The sequence below is a fragment of the Thalassophryne amazonica genome, chromosome 6, assembly GCF_902500255.1.
Source record: "Thalassophryne amazonica chromosome 6, fThaAma1.1, whole genome shotgun sequence".
In the NCBI taxonomy this organism is placed as follows: Eukaryota; Metazoa; Chordata; class Actinopteri; order Batrachoidiformes; family Batrachoididae; genus Thalassophryne; species Thalassophryne amazonica.
Genome location: NC_047108.1, coordinates 975,692 through 996,454, shown reverse-complemented (window position 1 = coordinate 996,454; position 20,763 = coordinate 975,692). Strand labels below are relative to the sequence as shown.

At 39.7% G+C, this 20,763-nt stretch overlaps 1 protein-coding gene across 1 annotated transcript in view; it reads left to right on the top strand.

Moving 5' to 3' along the window:
• LOC117513126 (1-phosphatidylinositol 4,5-bisphosphate phosphodiesterase eta-2-like) overlaps window positions 1-20,763 on the top strand; it is a 667,318-nt gene that overhangs the window by 46,694 nt on the left and 599,861 nt on the right. Inside the window, exons 3-4 of the mRNA XM_034173461.1 lie at window positions 5,537-5,780; window positions 7,516-7,645. Coding sequence (XP_034029352.1) covers window positions 5,537-5,780; window positions 7,516-7,645 — 374 coding nt within the window. The remainder of the gene's footprint in view (window positions 1-5,536; window positions 5,781-7,515; window positions 7,646-20,763) is intronic.

Below are 20,763 nucleotides of genomic sequence, written 5' to 3'. Positions count from 1 at the left end.
CCCCAAGGCCAAGGCTGTGATTACCAAGGTGCAGGTCAAGGCTTTGATCATAGGCTGTATGTATAGGGTGAACACAAAAGCACTCCTTGATTTCAAGTAGCTATAATATTAATACTTATTTGAATATGTTTATAAGTATGGTGACTGCAGATACATGAACTCAGAACCGTTCTTTTCTCACTGCAGAATATCTGTGCACCCCTTGATCACGCCACATGCACTGCAGAGACTGTTCCTTGGCAAACATTGATGTGATCAGTCTAGGTGGATCTGTATGTTGGTTTTACACCAGATGTCCATTCTGATGCAACTCCACAATACATGGAGAATGTGGTAGGGGTGGGGTCTGAACCAGGAACCTTGTCCAACTGCACTGAAACCAAGTGCACTGATCACTTGGTCACCACCCCTGTAGATATCTTAGAAGCCATTAAGTCCCTAAAAAGTTTTAAAACGTTTTAGGGTTTGTGGGTAGACCCTGGACAGGATGTCAGTCTATCACAGAGCCACATATAGACACACATTCACACCGAGAGTCAAGTCACCTAACATGCATGTCTTTTGAATGTTTTTACCAAATAAAGCTATAGATTTTTTTTTTTTTTGTTCCTGCTGAGACCACATAAAGCTCAACTTAAAATAACTTTTTTTTTTTCGTGAGTGTTTTTTCCAGGGGGTCCCAAAAAAATCTACATTTAAAACACTCGGTTTGACACTTAAATGCTACAAACTTAATCACTTATGTTTCTTTTTTACTTGCAGAAACCCTGAAGTTTATGTTGATGCCAAGCAAGACTCAGGAAAATGCCAAGATTAACCAAACTACAGCGAACAAAAATGATTGAGTTTTGGCATCAGACCAAGAGTGTCAAACAGGTGCAGCGACTTTATGCTAGACTGACAAAATGCAGAGCCAATATTGACACTGGTATGAAAAACTTCAACCTTTCAGCTTTCTATCCAGCCATAAATTTATTTCCTAGACATATGCTTTGACCATTTTCTTTGCTAATAAAATGTTGCATATTTTTTTGGGACATCCGATATACGAGGGTAGGCTGAAAGGTTCTAAGGCTCCCCATGAAGGAGTAATGCATTAACTGCATTATAGTGAGCCTTAGAACTTTTCAGCATACCCTCGTGTATATATATATATATATATATATATATTTGTCCCAATCAGGAACATTTGCTGTGCAGGCAACCTAAATACAGACACACTTCAAAACCTCCAGTGACGAGCTGAACACCATGAAGTCCAGTCGGAATAAAACAGCTTTTCTCTTCAAAATGGGAGAAAAGTGTCTTCAACAACTCCATCAGAGGTCAAAGCTGTAGAAGAAACCTCCATCTGGATAAATGTCCCAAGAATCCAGCAAAACACAAAAAGCTGTTTCATTTTATATTTTAACAATAAATGAATGGATCATTAAAAATGTCTGTGAAGCCAAAGTTCAGTCAAGACATTTGCACAGGTAGAAGCCCTGCCCCTATTTTAAAACATTCCCAATAACTAGTCAAATTCATATTTTAGAAATGACTCTGTCCAGATCACGACATTAAAGACAATCACTCATTCTGATGTCATTACAAGTTGAAATGACTCAAAATGATTTCATCATGAGGTTTATGTCACATTAGCATTCACACTGCAGGCGTTGTTAAATCATCTCCTGCTGTATTTATAGTAAACATTTGTATTTATTTCCAGTGTATAGTAGAGAAGCTTGAATCTTCGACTGGACTGGGTTGCTTGATGTGAGGACGTTTCGCTTCAAATGACAGAAGCTTCCTCAGGTAAAATTCTTGCTCTGGTAGTCTGACTTCTGTCTTGACTCTTGTGGAGAAGAATAAACCAGAAGCCAACAAAAGCTGGAGTTTTTAACCTAACCAGACCCCTCCTACCGAGAGGCCGACTGCTATAGGCTAGTGACTAAACAGTAGCTCTGATTAGCACCTATTGTGCTCTAGATAGCACTCTCCTAATGATGGGATGGACGCCTCCCCTGATGGCTCCCTTGATGACTCTCCTGATGACGTGAATGACTCATTACCATGAACAAAAGACTGAAACTGCTTTGACCTGAGTACCCCATTGTAAAGCAAGCAACCCAGTCCAGTCGAAGATTCAATCTTCTCTACTATGGAAACCACCTGGACAACTGAGAGCCTACACAGAAACATTTCCAGTGTATGTTTTTCTGGTTGAAATGAGAGATGAATAATCTATTGGACTTAAAAATGTACACATTAATTTCCATGCTATTTTATTTGTCTAAACATAAATGTCCAAGGTTCCTTATGTTAATCAAGAAATCATCTCATCTGAAACAATAGGTAAGTTATGGTTTTAATTTACTGATGAAGAAATGTTTCTAAAGAATCTTTACTATTTTAATTACAAGTGTTCTAATGTAAGAAACATTTTTTACAGTAATCAGAAATTACTTTTGAGGTAAAAAAAATATATATTTGCAAGGATTCTTTTCAGAAAACTGCTGTGTATAAATGAGCCGTTCCGTGACACGTTTCTGCCACTGATCTAACAGTTCCGGCGTGAAAGCACCTTCAGGCCTTGAACGAGAGAGAGAGAGAGAGAGAGAGAGAGAGAGAGAGAGAGAGAGAGAGAGAGAGAGAGAGAGAGAGCGCTCAGTGCATGCATCGTAGGAAGCCCCAGAGCAGCCTGGCAGAAAATCCTGGATAGATAGATGCTTTATGTACCATTTGCACCCACAAGGTGTTGGGTACATTGGAATTCTTGAGTAGATAAATAAAAAGGTATAATAGCATAAAAAGGATACTTGGTGCAGCTGAGAAATAAATATATGACAAAGTGCCAGGCTAATGGGGATCAAGAACTGCACACTTGTTTTCCAAGAGAGTGGATAGTGCATGTTAGGTTATAGTTGTGTGATAAATGTTGCCCAGTGGGTTGGTTGTGAACAGTCCATTGCTCTGAGTTCAGGGATGCCATTAGTCTGACTGTGGGCGGATAGAAGCTTTTATGGAATAGAGTCCTGTGTGTGTAATGATGCTGTCTGCTCTACTTTTCCTCAGGCTGTGAGCTGTGTGTTCAGGCCTGAGGACGAAGTGGCCGGGGTGGTGTCGGTCACTGATAATGTGCTGTAAGAAAGTTCAGTCCTGAGAATTTTGCTGTACCACACTGAGATGCCGGGGGTGAGGATACTCTCCACCAGGCCAGTGTCGGCTCGTGTGAGGGGACGGCAGCTCAGCCCGGCCTTCCTGAACAGTCTAAAGTGCAGCTGCTTCTGAGCTTTTTCACCGTGGCTGCAGTGTTTGCAGACCAGATCAGATGACACATGAAGTTCAAGGAACTTGTGGCTTTCCACTCTCACTACTTCAGTGCCCTTGATGGTGAGAGGGTTCGTCCCCACCCTTAATGAGGCCTGGTTAGGGATGGGTATTGATAAGATTTTATCGATATCGATGCCCTTATCGATTCCGCTTATCGATCTGATTCCATTATCGATTCCGCTTATCGATCTGATTCCATTATCGATTCCGCTTATCGATCTGATTCCTTATCAATTCCTCGTGTGAATTTTCCGTGTACTAAAAGTAGGCTTTACAGGTTTTCTATGTCAACATTTTAAATTGGTCACTGGATCCTTGATCTCTGGACATAAATAAAAATAAATTAAATCTGTACTTTTTGTCAAAAGCATTTCCTTTCAGACATTTTGGCATGAATGTCTCTCCGTACCTCTGAGCTGAGCTCAGCCGGCTGCTGCACGTCAGCACAGGACTTCTGGTTTTGGGAAGAAAAAAATGTTTTGATCGATTTGATACTTTGTATTACAACATTTGGAAAGAGGTGTCAATTGATTTAAATGGCGTTTCACTTTGAATTTATTAATTCCGACTGGACTCTATCACTCTAACTTGACTCGTCAGAGAGCCGCGCAGTGTTTGGAGCTGTGTGAACAGAACGGACGATTCTCGTTTCTTTCTCGCAACAAGACAGGAGTCCCAGTTAGTAACTTTAATCTGCACAAAAGTGACTCACGAATGACATATTCAGGGATGAAAGTGGTGATAAACAAAAAAGCTGAAACCCAAAATTACTCCCCAACACCACGTGCATGAAAATGTTTGAATTCTAGAAGCTCTGAAATGCAATCTGGGACTATTCCAGACAATAAACTGCAGTGAGAGCAGCATCCATTTAGTGAAGGAAAAAAAAAACACTTTCCTTATTCAAATTCATTCCAGTAGTATTCTGCTCTTACTAGGATGCAGCAGTTTTCTAGTTTGGCAGATAGTTCTGGAGGAAATCACTGAAGAAATTAACACATTGAAAATATGGTTTAACCGAAACAAACTGTCATTAAACTTAAATAAAACAGGGATAAAATGGAGGTGTAAGAGTCACTAGGTGTTCACAGGAAACACTTATTTCTGTATGTATTCATTTATTTTCATTGTTAGTTAGTTTTATCTTTTCTGTTGTTTGGTTTCATCAGGTTCTTTTTGTCTCTTTCTCTAAAATTGTATTGTAGCATGTTAGTTATGAGTTATTATTACTATTGTTGTTGTTGCTATTATTAATATATGAATAAAAATGAATACAAAAAAATACAATTTGACTCTTTTATGACAACAAACACTGAGCCATTACTTATACAGAAAACAGATGTACACACAACCTGCTGAGATGCGAAGAGGTTTAACATATTACTCAGACATATGCTCTTTAGGGTTTTAGCGGGGGAAAATTAAGATAAAGCGAAATAAAATAATGAATCAATGAAGCACCAGAGTGAAGCACTGCTTTGATCTGTGAATCACTGCTTCAATTGGTTCAAAGTTCAAAGCAAAGCCACGCTGCAGAAAAGTTGATTAGACCCACTGCAGGGTCTGTAATCAGTGTAGAGAAATGATCATTTTCTTGACAAACACCCCCAAAAACAACAGCCACTCTGAAGGACCGATAAGGGAATCGTTAAGCAAAAAGGTCATTGATGTCGGTGGATTGAATTATTTCTTAACGATACCTGAAAGGAACTGGTTCTCGATACCCATCCCTAGGCCCAGGATGATCGTGTTGTCAGTGTATTCGATGATGACTGTGTTGTCCGTGTTGGATACACAGTTGTGGGTGTATAGGATTAAGAGTTTGGGGCTGAGGCAGCAGCCCTGGAGTGATCAAAACCCAGCCAGAGCAGAAAATCACTAAGGGCCCTTGGGGAAGCACCTTAATCCGATAGTTGCTCCTGGTGTGTACTGGGTCCCTTACATGGCAACATACTGACATCGGTGTGTGAGTGTGTTTGGGTGAATGGGTGAATGCAAGGCATAATTGTGAAGCACTTTGACCTCCATTACCTGATAACTATTTCAACTTTGTATTCTCTTTGTCTGTCATTGATTGATTCCAGTCACCTCTTAGCATCTGTTTTCCAAAGTTTTTCATAGTTCAGTGTTTGAGCAAGGCTTTGTAGCTATCTCATGTAGCTAAAGTACCTGTTTCTTCTCAGTAACTGGCAGTTGCATATGTGCTCATATTTCTTGACAGTTTCAGTTGACTCCATCCGAGAGGTGTGCGAGGGCAAACAGTCAGAGATCTTCCAACGATACGCCAAGGGTAGCTTTGATCCCAACTGCTGCTTCAGCTTGTACTATGGTGAGCACATGAAGTCACTGGATTTGGTCTCCAGCACAAGCGAAGAAGCACGAACCTGGATCACAGGCCTGAAATACCTGATTGCTGGCATCAGTGATGAGGACAGCCTCGCCAAGAGACAGCGCACACGTGACCAATATCCTTCACTGCCTCTGCCAATGACATTTGAGGGTGGAAGTTATGTGATGAGTGCTGTCTTTCTGTCAGACTGTATAGATCAGGGGTGGGTAATAGTGTGCCACGATGGGCCAAGACAGAGCTTTTCCTTGCTACCAATCACCTGAGCAGGTGATTTTATTGATGATCAAGAGGAAAAGCTCTTCATTTAATCCACTTGCTGAGGTAATTGGTTGCAAGGGAACCCTGAACTGTCTTGGCTCTTGTTGCTCACCGCTGATATCTCAAAAAGTAATTGATAGGTTTCCCTAAATCCCTAAAAAAAAAAAAAAAAAAAAAAAAAAAGTGATGGATCAAGTAGATGTTGATTGAGTTTTAAGGCAAAGTTTTCCTTGTATCACTTTATTTGACATGGTTGTGATGGGTTTTCCAAGAATTTAAAATTCAGAATTACAAAATCACAGAATTTTCCTGGAATTTTCTAATCTTGGGTTGACCGAACAAACATGCTGGGTTTTATGCCACTTTTGGTTGTTCATCTGCATACTTTTCTTATGCCGCTTATCCAATCTGAGCAATAGATTTCAACCTATTCATGAGATTGAAACAAGATATGTGAGTTATATGCAGTTTAAAATGGGGATTTTCAAAAGAAAATGGTAGAAAATGCACAATTTCCATAAATAAAATGAAAACGGTATGTTCAAATTCTTTAGTAATTTGCACGCTGCTGCAGTCAAATTTATGGTTTTGAAGTTACTGTGATTTGCATCTAAACCTTTCATATATATAACTGTTAAATTTTATTATCCCCCTGGTATGAAATACGGGGGGGGGGGTCAATACATATGTCCATCCATTCGTCCATTTTCACTTGTTAGTGGGATATCAAGAACCAGTTGAGAGATGTGCTTTATTGTTCTCACAGTGAAGAAATTATGTTTACACTGCAGTTACCTCAGACAGCAATAAGTCCACAATTATTACTTGTTTACCGTAATAATGGCAGACATCAGAATTAAAGACAGCACATACATTACATACATACATTTGACATTGTTTATGTGCACTAAGTTCGAAGAAGTCCGTTATCCGAATTGAGGCAAGTGGGTGAAGGCCACGCAGCAACCCTGAGATGCGCCACCGTCAGCTTGGGGGGAAGAACGGGGGCTGCAGCTAAAACTGCACCGCCCCCGCAGAAGTGAAGGGGGGGGTGACGTGAGCAGAAGCCGGAGTGGGGGATGTGTGATAGGGGGTAGGAGGGGGAATGCTTCAGTCCTGTGAAAACAGTTTAGTGTCTTTGTGAGTTAAGAAACAGCCAAATGTTTCCCAGGCCGAAAACAATTCATCTGGAGGAAAACAGTCGGGCAATTTGTCCTTCGGGCTTGATAAGCCTGTAATGTTGTGGTTCCACTTGAACAACCAAATCCCAGTTATGAATTAAGAATATTCACCGGCCTCCGAACTCTTCAACTTCAACTGCCAATTGACCAATTTCATTCATATTTAGCAAAAGGGTGTACTTGGGTCATCCCCTGGCACTTTGCATTTTGAATTTTTGGGGGATGTGTCATCTCCTGATGACTCTTCTTATTGTTTCTGATGTGATACAAAAATCTTAACACTTGTTGATAACTTTCTGAAAGATGAATTGATGACTTTAACATGTTCTGAAATCAGATTTCCCCAAAAGCCAGAGTAATGCTCAACATCAAAGTTCCTTACTGGTGTTCCTTAATTCAACTTGATCTTACATGGCTGAAGCAGACGTTCACTGAGGCCGATAAGAACAATGATGGCAGCTTAAGCATCAGTGAGGTTCTACAACTGCTGCACAAGCTCAATGTCAACCTACCCCGGCAGAAGATCAAACAGATGTTCAAGGTACTATAACATGGAGGCCCAACATAACATCCAACACTTCCCCGTTTCCACAACAAATGCTCACCTAAGTCGCATGCAGACTTTTTTCTTCAACACTAAATTTCCCCGTTCCTCAGAGACATGGCTGCCTCCCTTTATTTGCTTACCACATCAAGCTGTTATTCAGTCCAAAATGATTTCATGCTGATTAATAGATATTAGTGTGTGGGCAGCCTGTTTTTGAGACGAGGCATCTCCCAGGATCAGTGTTGGCACATTTGCTTTGAAAAGTTAGTTTATCATTTACTTTTTACAGTTACTTTATACAGTTACTTCATTTGCAGCTGTGGACAACTTGTTGGCAGCTGCTGAATCTAACTAGTACTCTAACTTGGTTATTTTCAAGGTTGAGTAATCAGTAATCTCAACCTTAAGAGTAACCAAGTTAGAGTACTAGTTACCGTGTTAGTTACATTACTTATTATTATTAGTAAGTTGTCGGCAACTGCTAATAAAGTAACTGCATAAAGCTGCTAATGAAGTAACTAAAAAAGTAACTATTCAAAGTAACTGTGGCAGCACTGCCCAGGATTTATAGAGCAAAGTACTTTTACATTGAGTGGTAACAGAAGATGCCAGTGACAGCAGTGGGTAAGGTTCTGTGGCTTTTCCATTAGACAGAACTTTATTAATCCCTTGGGAAGACTCCCTCTGGGAAAACTTTTTTTTATTCATTTCTAATTATTTATTCAATTTTATGTTGACTTGTTTGATGTAAGGCGCCTTGAGATGGCTTTTGCTGTGATTTGGTGCATTATAAGCTAATTAATGAAATTAATTAAAATTAAACTGAGGTTCCAGTAGCATTGTAAGAAGCACACAGTGTCAAAAGTGAAAGTAAAAACAATGTACAAAAATATAACTGTCTCCTACTGTTCCTGTCCTTCCCGTCCTCTGTCTTCCTGTTCCTCCTCCTCCCTCCTGAGTGAGGAGTTGTTTAGTCTGATGGTCTGAGGGATAAAGGAGTTTCAGTCTGTTGGTCTGTTGGTCCTGTACTTGAGAAGGAGCAGTCTGTGACCCCCCCCCCACAGGAGTTTCCTGCAGATGTTAAACAGCAGCCTCCTCAGAAAGTACAGCCTGCTCTGTCCAGCCACAGCTGGAGGTACTTGTCAGATGTCAGAATCCACAACCTCCACCTCAGCTCCCTGGATCAGAACTGACCGCATTCTTGGTCTTGACTTCCCAATAAGAGTGACCAGCTCCTTTGTCTTCAAGGTGTTGAGCTGTAGATGGTTTGTGCGGCACCAGACAGGAAAGTCCTTCACTGGGCTACTGTGCTCCTCATCTCTGTCGTCCTTGATGGCTGATCAATGATGATTTTACCTGGCGCCTTTTTGAAAGAGGCTGTTTTCTACATTGAATTTTGATGTCCTTCTGTGTGAGATTTTCCTGCAGGCACTCTGGTTTCCTGCTACCACACATCAGGTTTAACTTTGAACAGAGCGTGGTGGTGGGACTGTCACTGTGGTCACTGTCAAAACATTCAGTGAGATAGAAGCGACGGGTGGAGCGATATCGTGCTGAGGTGTCATCATCTTTAGAACACAGCAACAAATAGAAGTCTCAGTCTGATCAGATGTTTTGAAGGGATGAGACACTACTTCTTACACAGTGAGTGGTGTTATTTCATGATTACTAGTGTTTTATCATTCTTGTTGTGGACAAATACTGCAGATTGTAGCAGGTGTTTGTTAATGTGGTGAGCTGGTTGAGTGCAGTGCCGTCGGTACGAGCTCATGTTGCTCAGCAGCCATATGACACCATTATGTCGCCATTGAGTAGAATTTAATAAAACACACTGTGTGCCTGCAGGTGCACTGTTGTCCTCATGTCTTGGAGAGGGTAGAATGGTACGATTCACGACAGACACTACGTACATGTTTCCACATCTGCTTTATTGAAGTCATTAGATTACAGACTGAACAGCCAATAACATTGTTACTAGATATTAGGGGTGTCATGGATCACAAAACCCCTGGTTTGGATCAGATTTGGATTTTAAGCCATGGACCTGATCACTTTTTATGCATAAATCAAGAAAAAAAAAGACTATTAGTACTTTGTTTTCCATTGTAAAAGAAGAACTTAATGAGCAATGAAAATAAGTACCTGTGGTCCTGAATGAAAATGAAATGTCCAGTGTTTTACAAATGCTTAATTGTCATTTTAAATTGCAGTATGAACAGTATTGGTGAATAAAAAAATAGCCTCTGTTAAAACCCAGTGGCTTGGGAATGTGTTGGGATCCCCCAGGAAGAGTGAGAGAACATGGTTGAGGATAGGGACGTGCGAGATGAGTCGATTGGTCTATTGGCACCACAGCCTGGATAAGCGGCAGAAAATGAATGAATGAATTTGGGGGTTGGGGGGGATGGAGCAAAGCTCATCTTTGTTTATAAGTTCAAATTCTTAGTCAAAAAGATGAGGATGTGTGCACTGTCTGGTGAGAGGGGAACAATAATAACTTATTTTGGGTAGGTACGTTAGTTCTGCCTGCTGATCTCAGTTCATTCACAGGAGTGGTCCTGCCATGCAGATGCTTGAGGAAAATGTCAGGAATACTTGTGTTCCAGAGCTGTCAGGACTCAGGCAGCTCGATTCAGTGGCCTCAGACAACATCAGTCACTTTCAGTTTGTTCTTAAATAAGTGTAAGCTCTAGCAATAATAATAATAAAGAATATTTTTTCAAAGTTGTAGAATCTGATTAATATTATGTGCAAAAATATCTTCAAAAGTGCACCCGAGGCTTTGTGCAGTCTGTGTGTGAGCTGCAGAAAAGATATGAAAATAAAGTGGGACTGTTTCCTGTTAACAGCTCTGAGAGTTCCTGCTATCAAACAGCGGGACACACGTGCACTGTCCATGATCCAAAAGAGACTTAGTGCATATTTAAAGAGAAGCAGTGTGTTGGTGTGTTTCTTAAAACTCCACAGCGCTGTGGTGTTACACTGGGTCATGGGTTAAAGTTCTCCGTCACCACGACGGATTTCCGTCATTTGGAAAATTTAACCACACATACATGCGCACGCGTTATCATACGTGTTTTGGGGCCGAGATATGATAGTCTCGCTGTCAAAGCAACATCTCATTCTGCGCTAATCAAAGCAGCAGCAATATTAGTGTGGACTGTGGAGGAAGGGACTGTGTGAATCTTCACTCCTCTCCGCTCTGTTTACTGCTTGCTGTGAGCCACAGTCCTTCTCCTCCCTGTCCGTTGGGGGATTTTGAGGAAATCAGTGTGGATAAGCAGCACTTCACAGCGCCACATGACTGAAGTAGAGCACGCGGCTGTTCTTAAAAAGGTTTCGTTCACAAACTGATCTGATCATTTTTCACTTCCGGGTTATCCAAGTGTGAGCAGCGTGAGAAGAGGCAAAAGAAACTTTGAAAACTTATTTATAGAATTTTTTCTTCGGAATTGGACCAAACGGACTATGGCTGTGGATTAAAATACAACGTAAAAAAAAGGTTATCGGACCTTGGATTTATGTAAAACAATAACTTTCAGCGCAGTTTGGGACCGGGGCTAGTGGTTAGCCACGCTGCTTCCAGGTGAGGTACCGAGCAGTGTAAACAACCGGAGTCGAAAACACTACAAATGGCACCAAAGAAAAGCTCAGTGGTTGAGGAGTCGGAGAAGGTTAAAAAGGCGCTTGTCAGTGTCACTGGATGTAGCTGACATAAAGGACAAGCAGGACAAGATACTCAAGCTAGTGGAGGGAGTCGCGCGACTACGAGCGTTATTAGAGGATAAGGACAAGAAGATCGAGGCTCTTGAGAAGAGAGTTGAGGACTTGGAGCAGTATTCAAGGATTAACGATGTGGTTGTGACTGGTTTAAAGATTAAACCCCGCTCATATGCCCACGCAGTGACCGCGGACAGTGATCTCGAACCTGGCGAGATGGAGGAGAGCTCTGTGGAACAACAGGTCGCCGCGTTCCTGGCGTCCAGGGACATTGATTTGGACATAAACTGTCTTGAAGCTTGTCACCCTCTCCCTATGAAGAAAGGTGCTCCTCCTGTGCTTATCATGAGGTTTTTCAACAGAAAAGATAAGGTTACATTGTTGAGGCAAGGAAAAAAACTGAAAGGTACAAATGTTTACTTGAATGATCACTTAACAAAAACAAATGCAGACACTGCTAAAAAAAAAAAAGCCAGATACTTAAGGAAAACAAACAAAATTCAGAATACATGGGTCAGGAATTGTAAAGTCTTCATTAAACTGAATGGGTCTCCTGAAGTAGCTACGGTGCTGGTTATTAAGGACATAAAAGAGCTGGAAAATATGAAATATGAGTCAATAATGTATGGAGAAATAAAAAAGTAAAAAAAAAACTAGTTCTACTTCACAAACCATTGAATCAAAACCCATAATCTCTTCTTCAGGAGATGAAATAATACAACAGAGGATAATAAACCAGGAATTATTGGAATTAAAAGCAACTGAGTACACCGAACATAAGATAATGGATTTGGAAAACAAAATAGACCCTGATAATGTTTTTTTCGACTGATACCGTTCATTGCAACTACTATACGGAACAGGATTACAATAATACAGTTAAAACAGAAGGTAAATTATCAATTATCCACTTTAACAGCAGAAGTATGTACACAAACTTTAACAGTATCAAAGAATTTCTTCAGCAGTTTACAAAACCCTTTAGTATAATAACAATTTCAGAAACATGGTTCAGTGCGCAAAAAGGAATACAATTTGAGTTGGATGGTTCTAATCTAAACTACATCAACAGAGTGAATAAAGGAGGTGGAGGTGTTGCTATATATGTGCGGAAAAATATTCAATTTAAGGTAATAGAAAGTATGACATTAACACATTAACAATAAAAGATGTGTTAAAATGTATATCAATAGAAGTTTATAATGGAAACAAGAAAAACATGATTATAAGTTGTTTATATAGGGTGCCAGGCTCAAATATGGCTACATTTACAAACTGGGTGGACAGAATGTTTTCATCAATAAATAACAAAAAAATATTTATATGTGGAGATTATAACATTGATTTAATAAACCCCAATAGACACACATCAACTGACGAATTTATAAACACAATGTACAGCATGAGCTTATACCCAGTTATCACCAGGCCAAGCAGAATCACATTGAATAGTGCATCTTCACAAACAATATAGAAACTAAAAATACAAGTGGTTTATTGATATGTGACATATCTGACCATCTTCCTGTGTTCACTGTGTATGACTCCAAATGTAATTTTCAAGTAAAACCCCAATACTCTGCATTTAAACGAGTAAGAACCCAAAAAGCAATAGATCACCTCAATAATAACTTAACAAAACAGGACTGGCGCACTGTGTACAGGGAGAATGATGTGGATTGTGCCTTCAATAAATTTCTAGACATTTTCAGTTCATTATGAGATAAACTGTCCAGTACGCCAAGTCAACAAAAACAGTACTGCTGCCAAAAGTCCATGGTTAACAAAAGGTCTACAAAATGCTTGTAAAAAGAAGAATACATTATACAGACAATTTGTTAGACTAAGGACAAAAGAATCTGAACATAGATATAAATTATATAAAAACAAACTAATATAATCAGAGCCAGCAAGAAATTATATTATACCAAACTATTAAATAATAAAAATGACAGCAAGAGAATCTGGGAAATTCTTAACACTATAATCAAAAATAAGGTAAGCGGTAATTCTTATCCAAATTATTTTATTGATAAGTACAGGGACATCTATAATATGAATAACACAGTTAATGGTTTTAATAACTTCTTTGTTAATATTGGACCCGACTTGGCAGCAAAAATTCCTGAAGGTTGTAACAAGGAGCAGGAATCACTCATAAAAATCAATCCAAACACAATGTTTCTCTCCAGTGTTAGTGAAGCCGAAATAATATTGTTAATAAATGTAAAAATAAAAAATCAACTGACTGTTATGACATAGATATGAAGCTAGTAAAAACAATAATTAAAAGCATATCAAAACCCCTGACTCATATATGTAACTTGTCAATTCAAACTGGGACATTCCCGAACAAAATGAAAATGGCAAAAGTTATTCCACTATACAAAAATGGAAATAAACACATCTTCACAAACTACAGACCGGTCTCTCTACTCCCACAATTTTCCAAAATTTTAGAAAAGCTTTTTAACAGGTTAGAATCGTTTATAGAAAAATATAACATAATTAACAAAAGTCAATATGGGTTTAGTTCTGGAAAGTCAACTTCACTTGCAATAACTGAAGCAATAGAAGAGATCACAAACACCTTAGATAGTAAAAACTATATAGTTGGAATATTCATTGATTTAAAGAAAGCATTTGACACACTTAATCACTCAGTTCTACTCAATAAACTGGAAAGACAGTTCTACTCAATAAACTGGAAAGACAGTTCTACTCAATAAACTGGAAAGATATGGTATCAGGGGAGTGGCTTGGAACTGGATTCAAAGCTATTTAACGGAGAGACAACAGTTTGTGCAGATGGGTGCATTCAAATCTGGATGTTTGGGCATCACTTGTGGGGTCCCACAGGGATCCATACTGGGTCCACATTTTTTTAATCTTTATATAAGACATTTTTAATGTCACAATTATTAAAATTTTTATTTGCAGATGACACCAATATATTATATTCCTGTGATAATTATAGCAAACTTATTAATGTGGTAAATAGTGAATTAATTAAGATGAAAACCTGGTTGAATATTAATAAATTAAGACTAAAGTCATGTTTTTCAGAAATCATAATGACAATTCTAATTTACCAATAAATATAGACGGTGTTGAAATAGATAAAGTGTCAGAAATCAAATTTTTAGGGATAACCATTGATAGTAAATTAAGCTGGAAGTCTCATATCAGCCACATACATAAAAAAGTTTCCAAGAATGTCTCTATTATGTACAAAGCAAAATATTTTCTGGATCATAATGCATTATATTTATTGTCTTGTTCTTTAGTCTCTCCTTATTTAACATATTGTATAGAAATCTGGGGCAACAATTACAAAAGTTTGCTACATCCCCTTTGTATACTCCAAAAGCGTGCAATAAGAATCATCTAAGGTAGGATATCTCGATCACACAGTCTATTTTTGCAATCCAAATTGTTGAAAATGCCAGATTTGGTTAATTTCTACACTGCACAATTATTATATAAAGCCAGTAAAAATTTATTACCTAGTAATATTGAGTCTCTTCACTCAGAGAGAAGGGAGCTATAATTTTAGGGGATGTGGTAACTTTAAAGTCAAGGTAGTGAGAACTACCAGGAAAAGTTTCTGTGTGTCCGTGTGTGGCATTAAGCTGTGGAATAGTTTGGTACCTCAGCTCAAGTAATGTCCAAATATCCATCAATTCAAAAAAAGATACAAAGAAATGGTTCTGTTGAAATACATGAATGAGGAGAGAGGTGCGTGATCATTATGTCTTTTTAATTTATTTCTGTTTAATTTACCTTTGCTTTTTTGCCTTGTCAGCAATAGAAGGGGTCTCGCTAGGACACACAAACTTTCATAAAATACCTAGAATTATCCTGTACATCAATTTAATTATATATATCATAGCCATAATTGTAAATATTATTAAAAAAAGAAATTAATAATAATAATAAAATCTTACTATATGTTTGTTAATATAATACATGTTAACATATTTGCATAATACCTGTTATTGCTGCTGTTGTAACCATGGTCAAAAGTATTATTTTTATACATCAAGATCCTGTAGTCGAAATGCTAGTCAAATAGAAGTATGGTGCTGATGGTAATAACTTAGAGAGAGGTGGGAAACGTGTGTATGTATATGTGTGTGTATGTGTGTGTGTGTGTGTGTATATTAGGTTAGGTTAAACTTTATTGTCCCCACAGGGGAAATTTGTCTTGGGCTCACAGTGTTGTTTAACACATAAACAACATTCACAACATTTAACATCTGAACACACAGACAAAATTACAACAGTCAGCTGGTCTGCACAATTTCACCAAAAGGAATATGACCATGTCATGATATTGCACAATCCCAAGTAAAGTGCATTTGCAAATAAAGTGACTTCAGTATATTGCACGTGACAAATAAATAACATAATTACAATTCAACAATTAAAAAAAAACACATTCCTACTGTCTTGTCTTATTTAACAAAACCACTGACATGGGAACAAAAATAACAAAACTGTGTGTGTGTGCGTGCGTGTGTGCGCGCGCATGTGTGTGTATATGTGCGTGTGTGCGCGCGCATGTGTGTATATGTGTGTGCGCATGTGTGTGTATATGTGTGTGTGTGTATGTGTGCGTGCGTGTGTGTGCGTGCGTGTGTGTTTGTGCGTGTGTGTGTGCGTGTGTGTGTGCGTGTGTGTGTGCGCGTGTGTGTGTGTGTGTGTGTGTGCGCGTGTGTGTGTGTGTGTGTGTGCGCGTGTGTGTGTGTATGTGTGCGTGTGTGTGTGTGTGCGTGTGTATGTGTATGCGCGTGTATGTGTGCGTGTGTGTGTGTGTGTGTATGTTTTTATATATATATATATATATATATATATAAATTTATTGATCCATAAAAATACTTTTCTTGTTTCCCCCACTTACATCACTTACATCACTATCACCAGATCAGGGTCGGCAAGTGGTGGTCTGTTGCTCGAAGGTCTCCCCCTTCTGCCAGCAGACTCCAAAACCTTGTCTTTTAATGCAGAGCCTAGGACATTCAGCAAAGGGTGGACCTGTGTCAGGGGGCGACCCCTCTCTGGCAGCATGTTTACAAAATACTTTGCATCGTTTAATACACCACACACAAGACGAATGGGGAGGGAGGGGAAGGGAAAAAAAAAATTAATAAAAAAGTTAAGGTAATAAAATTAATAAAATAAAATAAATGAAACATATTTGTGTATATATATGTGTGTATGTGTATATGTGTGTATAGGTAATGTATGTGTGTATTTTGTGTATGTATATCTACGTATATTTTATATATATACGAGGTCTGTTAGAAAAGTATCCGACCTTATTATTTTTTTAAAAAACCATATGGATTTGAATCACGTGTGATTACATCAGCCAAGCTTGAACCCTCGTGCGCATGCGAGACTTTTTTCACACCTGTCGGTGACGTCATTCGCCTGTGAGCACGCCTTGTGGGAGGAGTGGTGGTCCAGCCCTCTCATTGGAATCGCCAGTCTCTCAGCAACTTCTCAGGCAAAGAAAATCCGACAAGGGGGCTGGACCACTCCTCCCACAAGGTGTGCTCACAGGCGAATGATGTCACCAACAGGCGTGAAAAAACTCACGCATGCGCACGAGGGTTCAAGCATGGTTGACGTAAAAACATATGAATCAAATCCATATTGTTTTTTTAGAAATAAATAGGTCGGATACTTTTCTAATAGACTTCGTATATATATATATATATACGAGGGCTGTCAATAAAGCAACGGTCCTTTTTATTTTTTTCAAAAACTATATGGATTTCATTCATATGTTTTTACGTCAGACATGCTTGAACCCTCGTGCGCATGCGTGAGTTTTTCCACGGCTGTCGGTGATGTCATTCGTCTGTGAGCACTCCTTGTGGGAGGAGTCGTCCAGCCCCTCGTCGGAATTCCTTTGTCTGAGAAGTTGCTGAGAGACTGGCGCTTTGTTTGATCAAAATTTTTTCTAAACCTGTGAGACACATCGAAGTGGACATGGTTCGAAAAATTAAGCTGGTTTTCAGTGAAAATTTTAACGGCTGATGAGAGATTTTGAGGTGATTCTGTCGCTTTAAGGACTTCCCACGGTGCGAGACGTCGCTCAGCGCTCTCAGCCGCCGTCGTCAGCCTGTTCAAGCTGAAAACCTCCACATTTCAGGCTCTATTGATCCAGGACGTCGTGAGAGAACAGAGAAGTTTCAGAAGAAGTCGGTTTCAGCATTTTATCCGGATATTCCACTGTTAAAGGAGATTTTTTTAATGAAAGACGTGCGGACGGGTCCGCGCGTCGGGACGCAGCCGACGCGGTGCGGCGGCACAGGAAAAACACCTCCGTGTTGATAACCATTTGTAAAATCCAGGCGGCTTTTGATGGCTTTCAGTGGAGTGAGTATATGAGAAATTGTTTAACAGCAGGACATGTTCCAACTTGTCCTTAAGGCTTTCAACAGAGGTGTTTTTCCTGTGGCGGAGCGTCGCGTCCGTCCGCACATCTTTCATTAAAAAAATCTCCTTTAACAGTGGAATATCCGGATAAAATGCTGAAACCGACTTCTTCTGAAACTTCTCTGTTCTCTCACGACGTCCTGGATCAATAGAGCCTGAAATGTGGAGGTTTTCAGCTTGAACAGGCTGACGACGGCGGCTGAGAGCGCTGAGCGACGTCTCGCACCGTGGGAAGTCCTTAAAGCGACAGAATCACCTCAAAATCTCTCATCAGCCGTTAAAATTTTCACTGAAAACCAGCTTAATTTTTCGAACCGTGTCCACTTCGATGTGTCTCACAGGTTTAGAAAAAATTTTGATCAAACAAAGCGCCAGTCTCTCAGCAACTTCTCAGACAAAGGAATTCCGACGAGGGGCTGGACGACTCCTCCCACAAGGTGTGCTCACAGGCGAATGACGTCACCGACAGGCGTGGAAAAACTCACGCATGCGCACGAGGGTTCAAGCATGTCTGACGTAAAAACATATGAATGAAATCCATATAGTTTTTGAAAAAAATAAAAAGGACCGTTACTTTATTGACAGCCCTCGTGTATATATATATATAGAGAGAGAGAGAGAGAGAGCGAGAGCTACCATCGACACATACAATAATAATTCTTCTAAATAGTCATTCTCTGAATATGTGGGGAACTTATTGACATATGAAAATGACTCAGGGAATGACACCAGCAATATCAATAAAAAAAAATTAATTGACAATAATAATAATATTGTCATTATTACTAACTATTACGGTGGGAATTTTTATTATTATTATTATTATTATTATAGATATTCATCACTAATATATGACATCAATTACATAATAATGAAGGAATATTGGTCACACTCGGTAGAGGTAATAACGTATGGGTGTTTGGAGGTGGGATTAAATAAGCTCGTCTTCTTCCCACCCCTTTTCGGGCTAAATGTGTGTGTATGTATGTTTGTATGTATGTATTTCCTGTTCTTTTCAACCCAATGTGGGTAAATGTAAAAGAAATGCTTATTTTGTAAAGCTCGAAATAATCAATCAATCAATATGTGTGTGTGTGTGTGTGTGTGTGTGTAAATGGTAATTGGACTGCATTTATATAGCGCTTTTCTATCTGTATCAGATGCTCAAACCGCTTTACAATAATGCCTCACATTCACCCCGTTGTCAGGGTGCTGCCATACAAGGCGCTCACGACACACCGGGAGCAATAGGGGATTAAAGGCCTTGCCCAAGGGCCCTTAGTGATTTTCCAGTCAGGCGGGGATTTGAACCCATGATCTTCTGGACCCTTAACCATTAGACCATCACCTCCCTGTGTGTGTCTGTGTGTGTATGTATATATATATATATATATATATATATACACACAAAGTCTATTAGAAAAGTATCCGACCTTATTATTTTTTTCAAAAACCATATGGATTTGAATCATGTGTGATTACATCAGACATGCTTGAACCCTCGTGGGCATGCGAGAGTTTATTCACGCCTGTCAGTTACGTCATTCGCCTGTGGGCAGTCTTTGAGTGAGGAGTCGCCCACCCTCTCGTCGATTTTTTTTTTTTTTTTTTCTTTTTTTTATTGTTTAGGAATGGCTCAGAGACTGCTGCTTTGTTTGATCAAAATTTTTTCAAAACTGTAAGGCACAACTGAGTGAACACCATTTGATAAATTCAGCTGGTTTTCGGTAAAAATTTTAACGGCTGATGAGAGATTTTGGTCTGGTAGTGTCACTTTAAGGACGGCCCACGGTGCCTGACGGCGATCTGCGCTTCGAGGCGGCAGTGTCTCGCCGTTTCAAGTTGAGAACTTCCACATTTCAGGCTCTGTTGACCCAGTAAGTCGTCAGAGAACAGAGAACTTTCAGAAGAAGTCGGCATGAGGAGTTTATTCGGACATTCCATTGTTAACGGACATTTTGTAATGAAAGAACATGCGGGCAGAGTCGCATGTCGGGCCGGACCCGACCGCGGGGGGTCGCTACAGGAAAAACACCTCTGTTGGAAACCTTAACGGACAAGTTGGAACATGCCCAAGCTGTTAAACAATTTCTCAGTTACTCACTTGTTGAAAGCCATCAAAAGCCGGCTGAATTTTACAAATGGTTTTCAACACGGAGGTGTTTTTCCTGTCGAGGCGCACACAGATTTGCCAAGTCATCACGGAAACGACTCGGCGAATTTGCGCGCACGTCTTTCATTAAAAAATGTCCTTAAACAGTGGAATGTCCGCATAAAGTCCTCATGCCGGCCTCTTCTGAATCTTCTCTGTTCTCTCACGACGTCCTGGGTGAATTAAGCCTTAAATTAGGATGTTTTCAGCTCGAAACAGGCCGACGACGGCGCCTGGAAGCGCTGCAGGACGTCCCGCTCCGTGGGAAGTCCTTACAGCGACAGAAACACCCCATAATCTCTCATCAGCCGTTAAACTTTTCACCGAAAACCAGCCTAATTTCTCAAATAGTGTCCACTCGGATATTCCTCACAGGTCCAGAAAAAATTTTGATAAAGCAACGCGCGCCGTCTCGAGCAGCATGTGAAACAAAGGAATTCAGTCTAGAGGGCGGGACCACATCTCACTCAAGGCCTGCCCACAGGGAAATGACGTCACCGACACGTGTGAAAAAACTCACGCATGCGCACGAGGGTTCAAGCATGATTGGTGCAATCGCACGTCATTGAAATCCATATAGTTAAAAAAAAAATAAATAAAAGGGTCAGTTTATTATCTAAGAGACCTCGTGTATATATATATATATATATATATATATATATGTGTGTATATATATGTGTCTGTTAGAAAAGTATCAGACCTTTTTATTTTTTTCAAAAACCATATGGATTTGAATCACGTGTGATTGCATCTGCCAAGCTTGAACCTTCGTGCGCATGCGTGAGTTTTT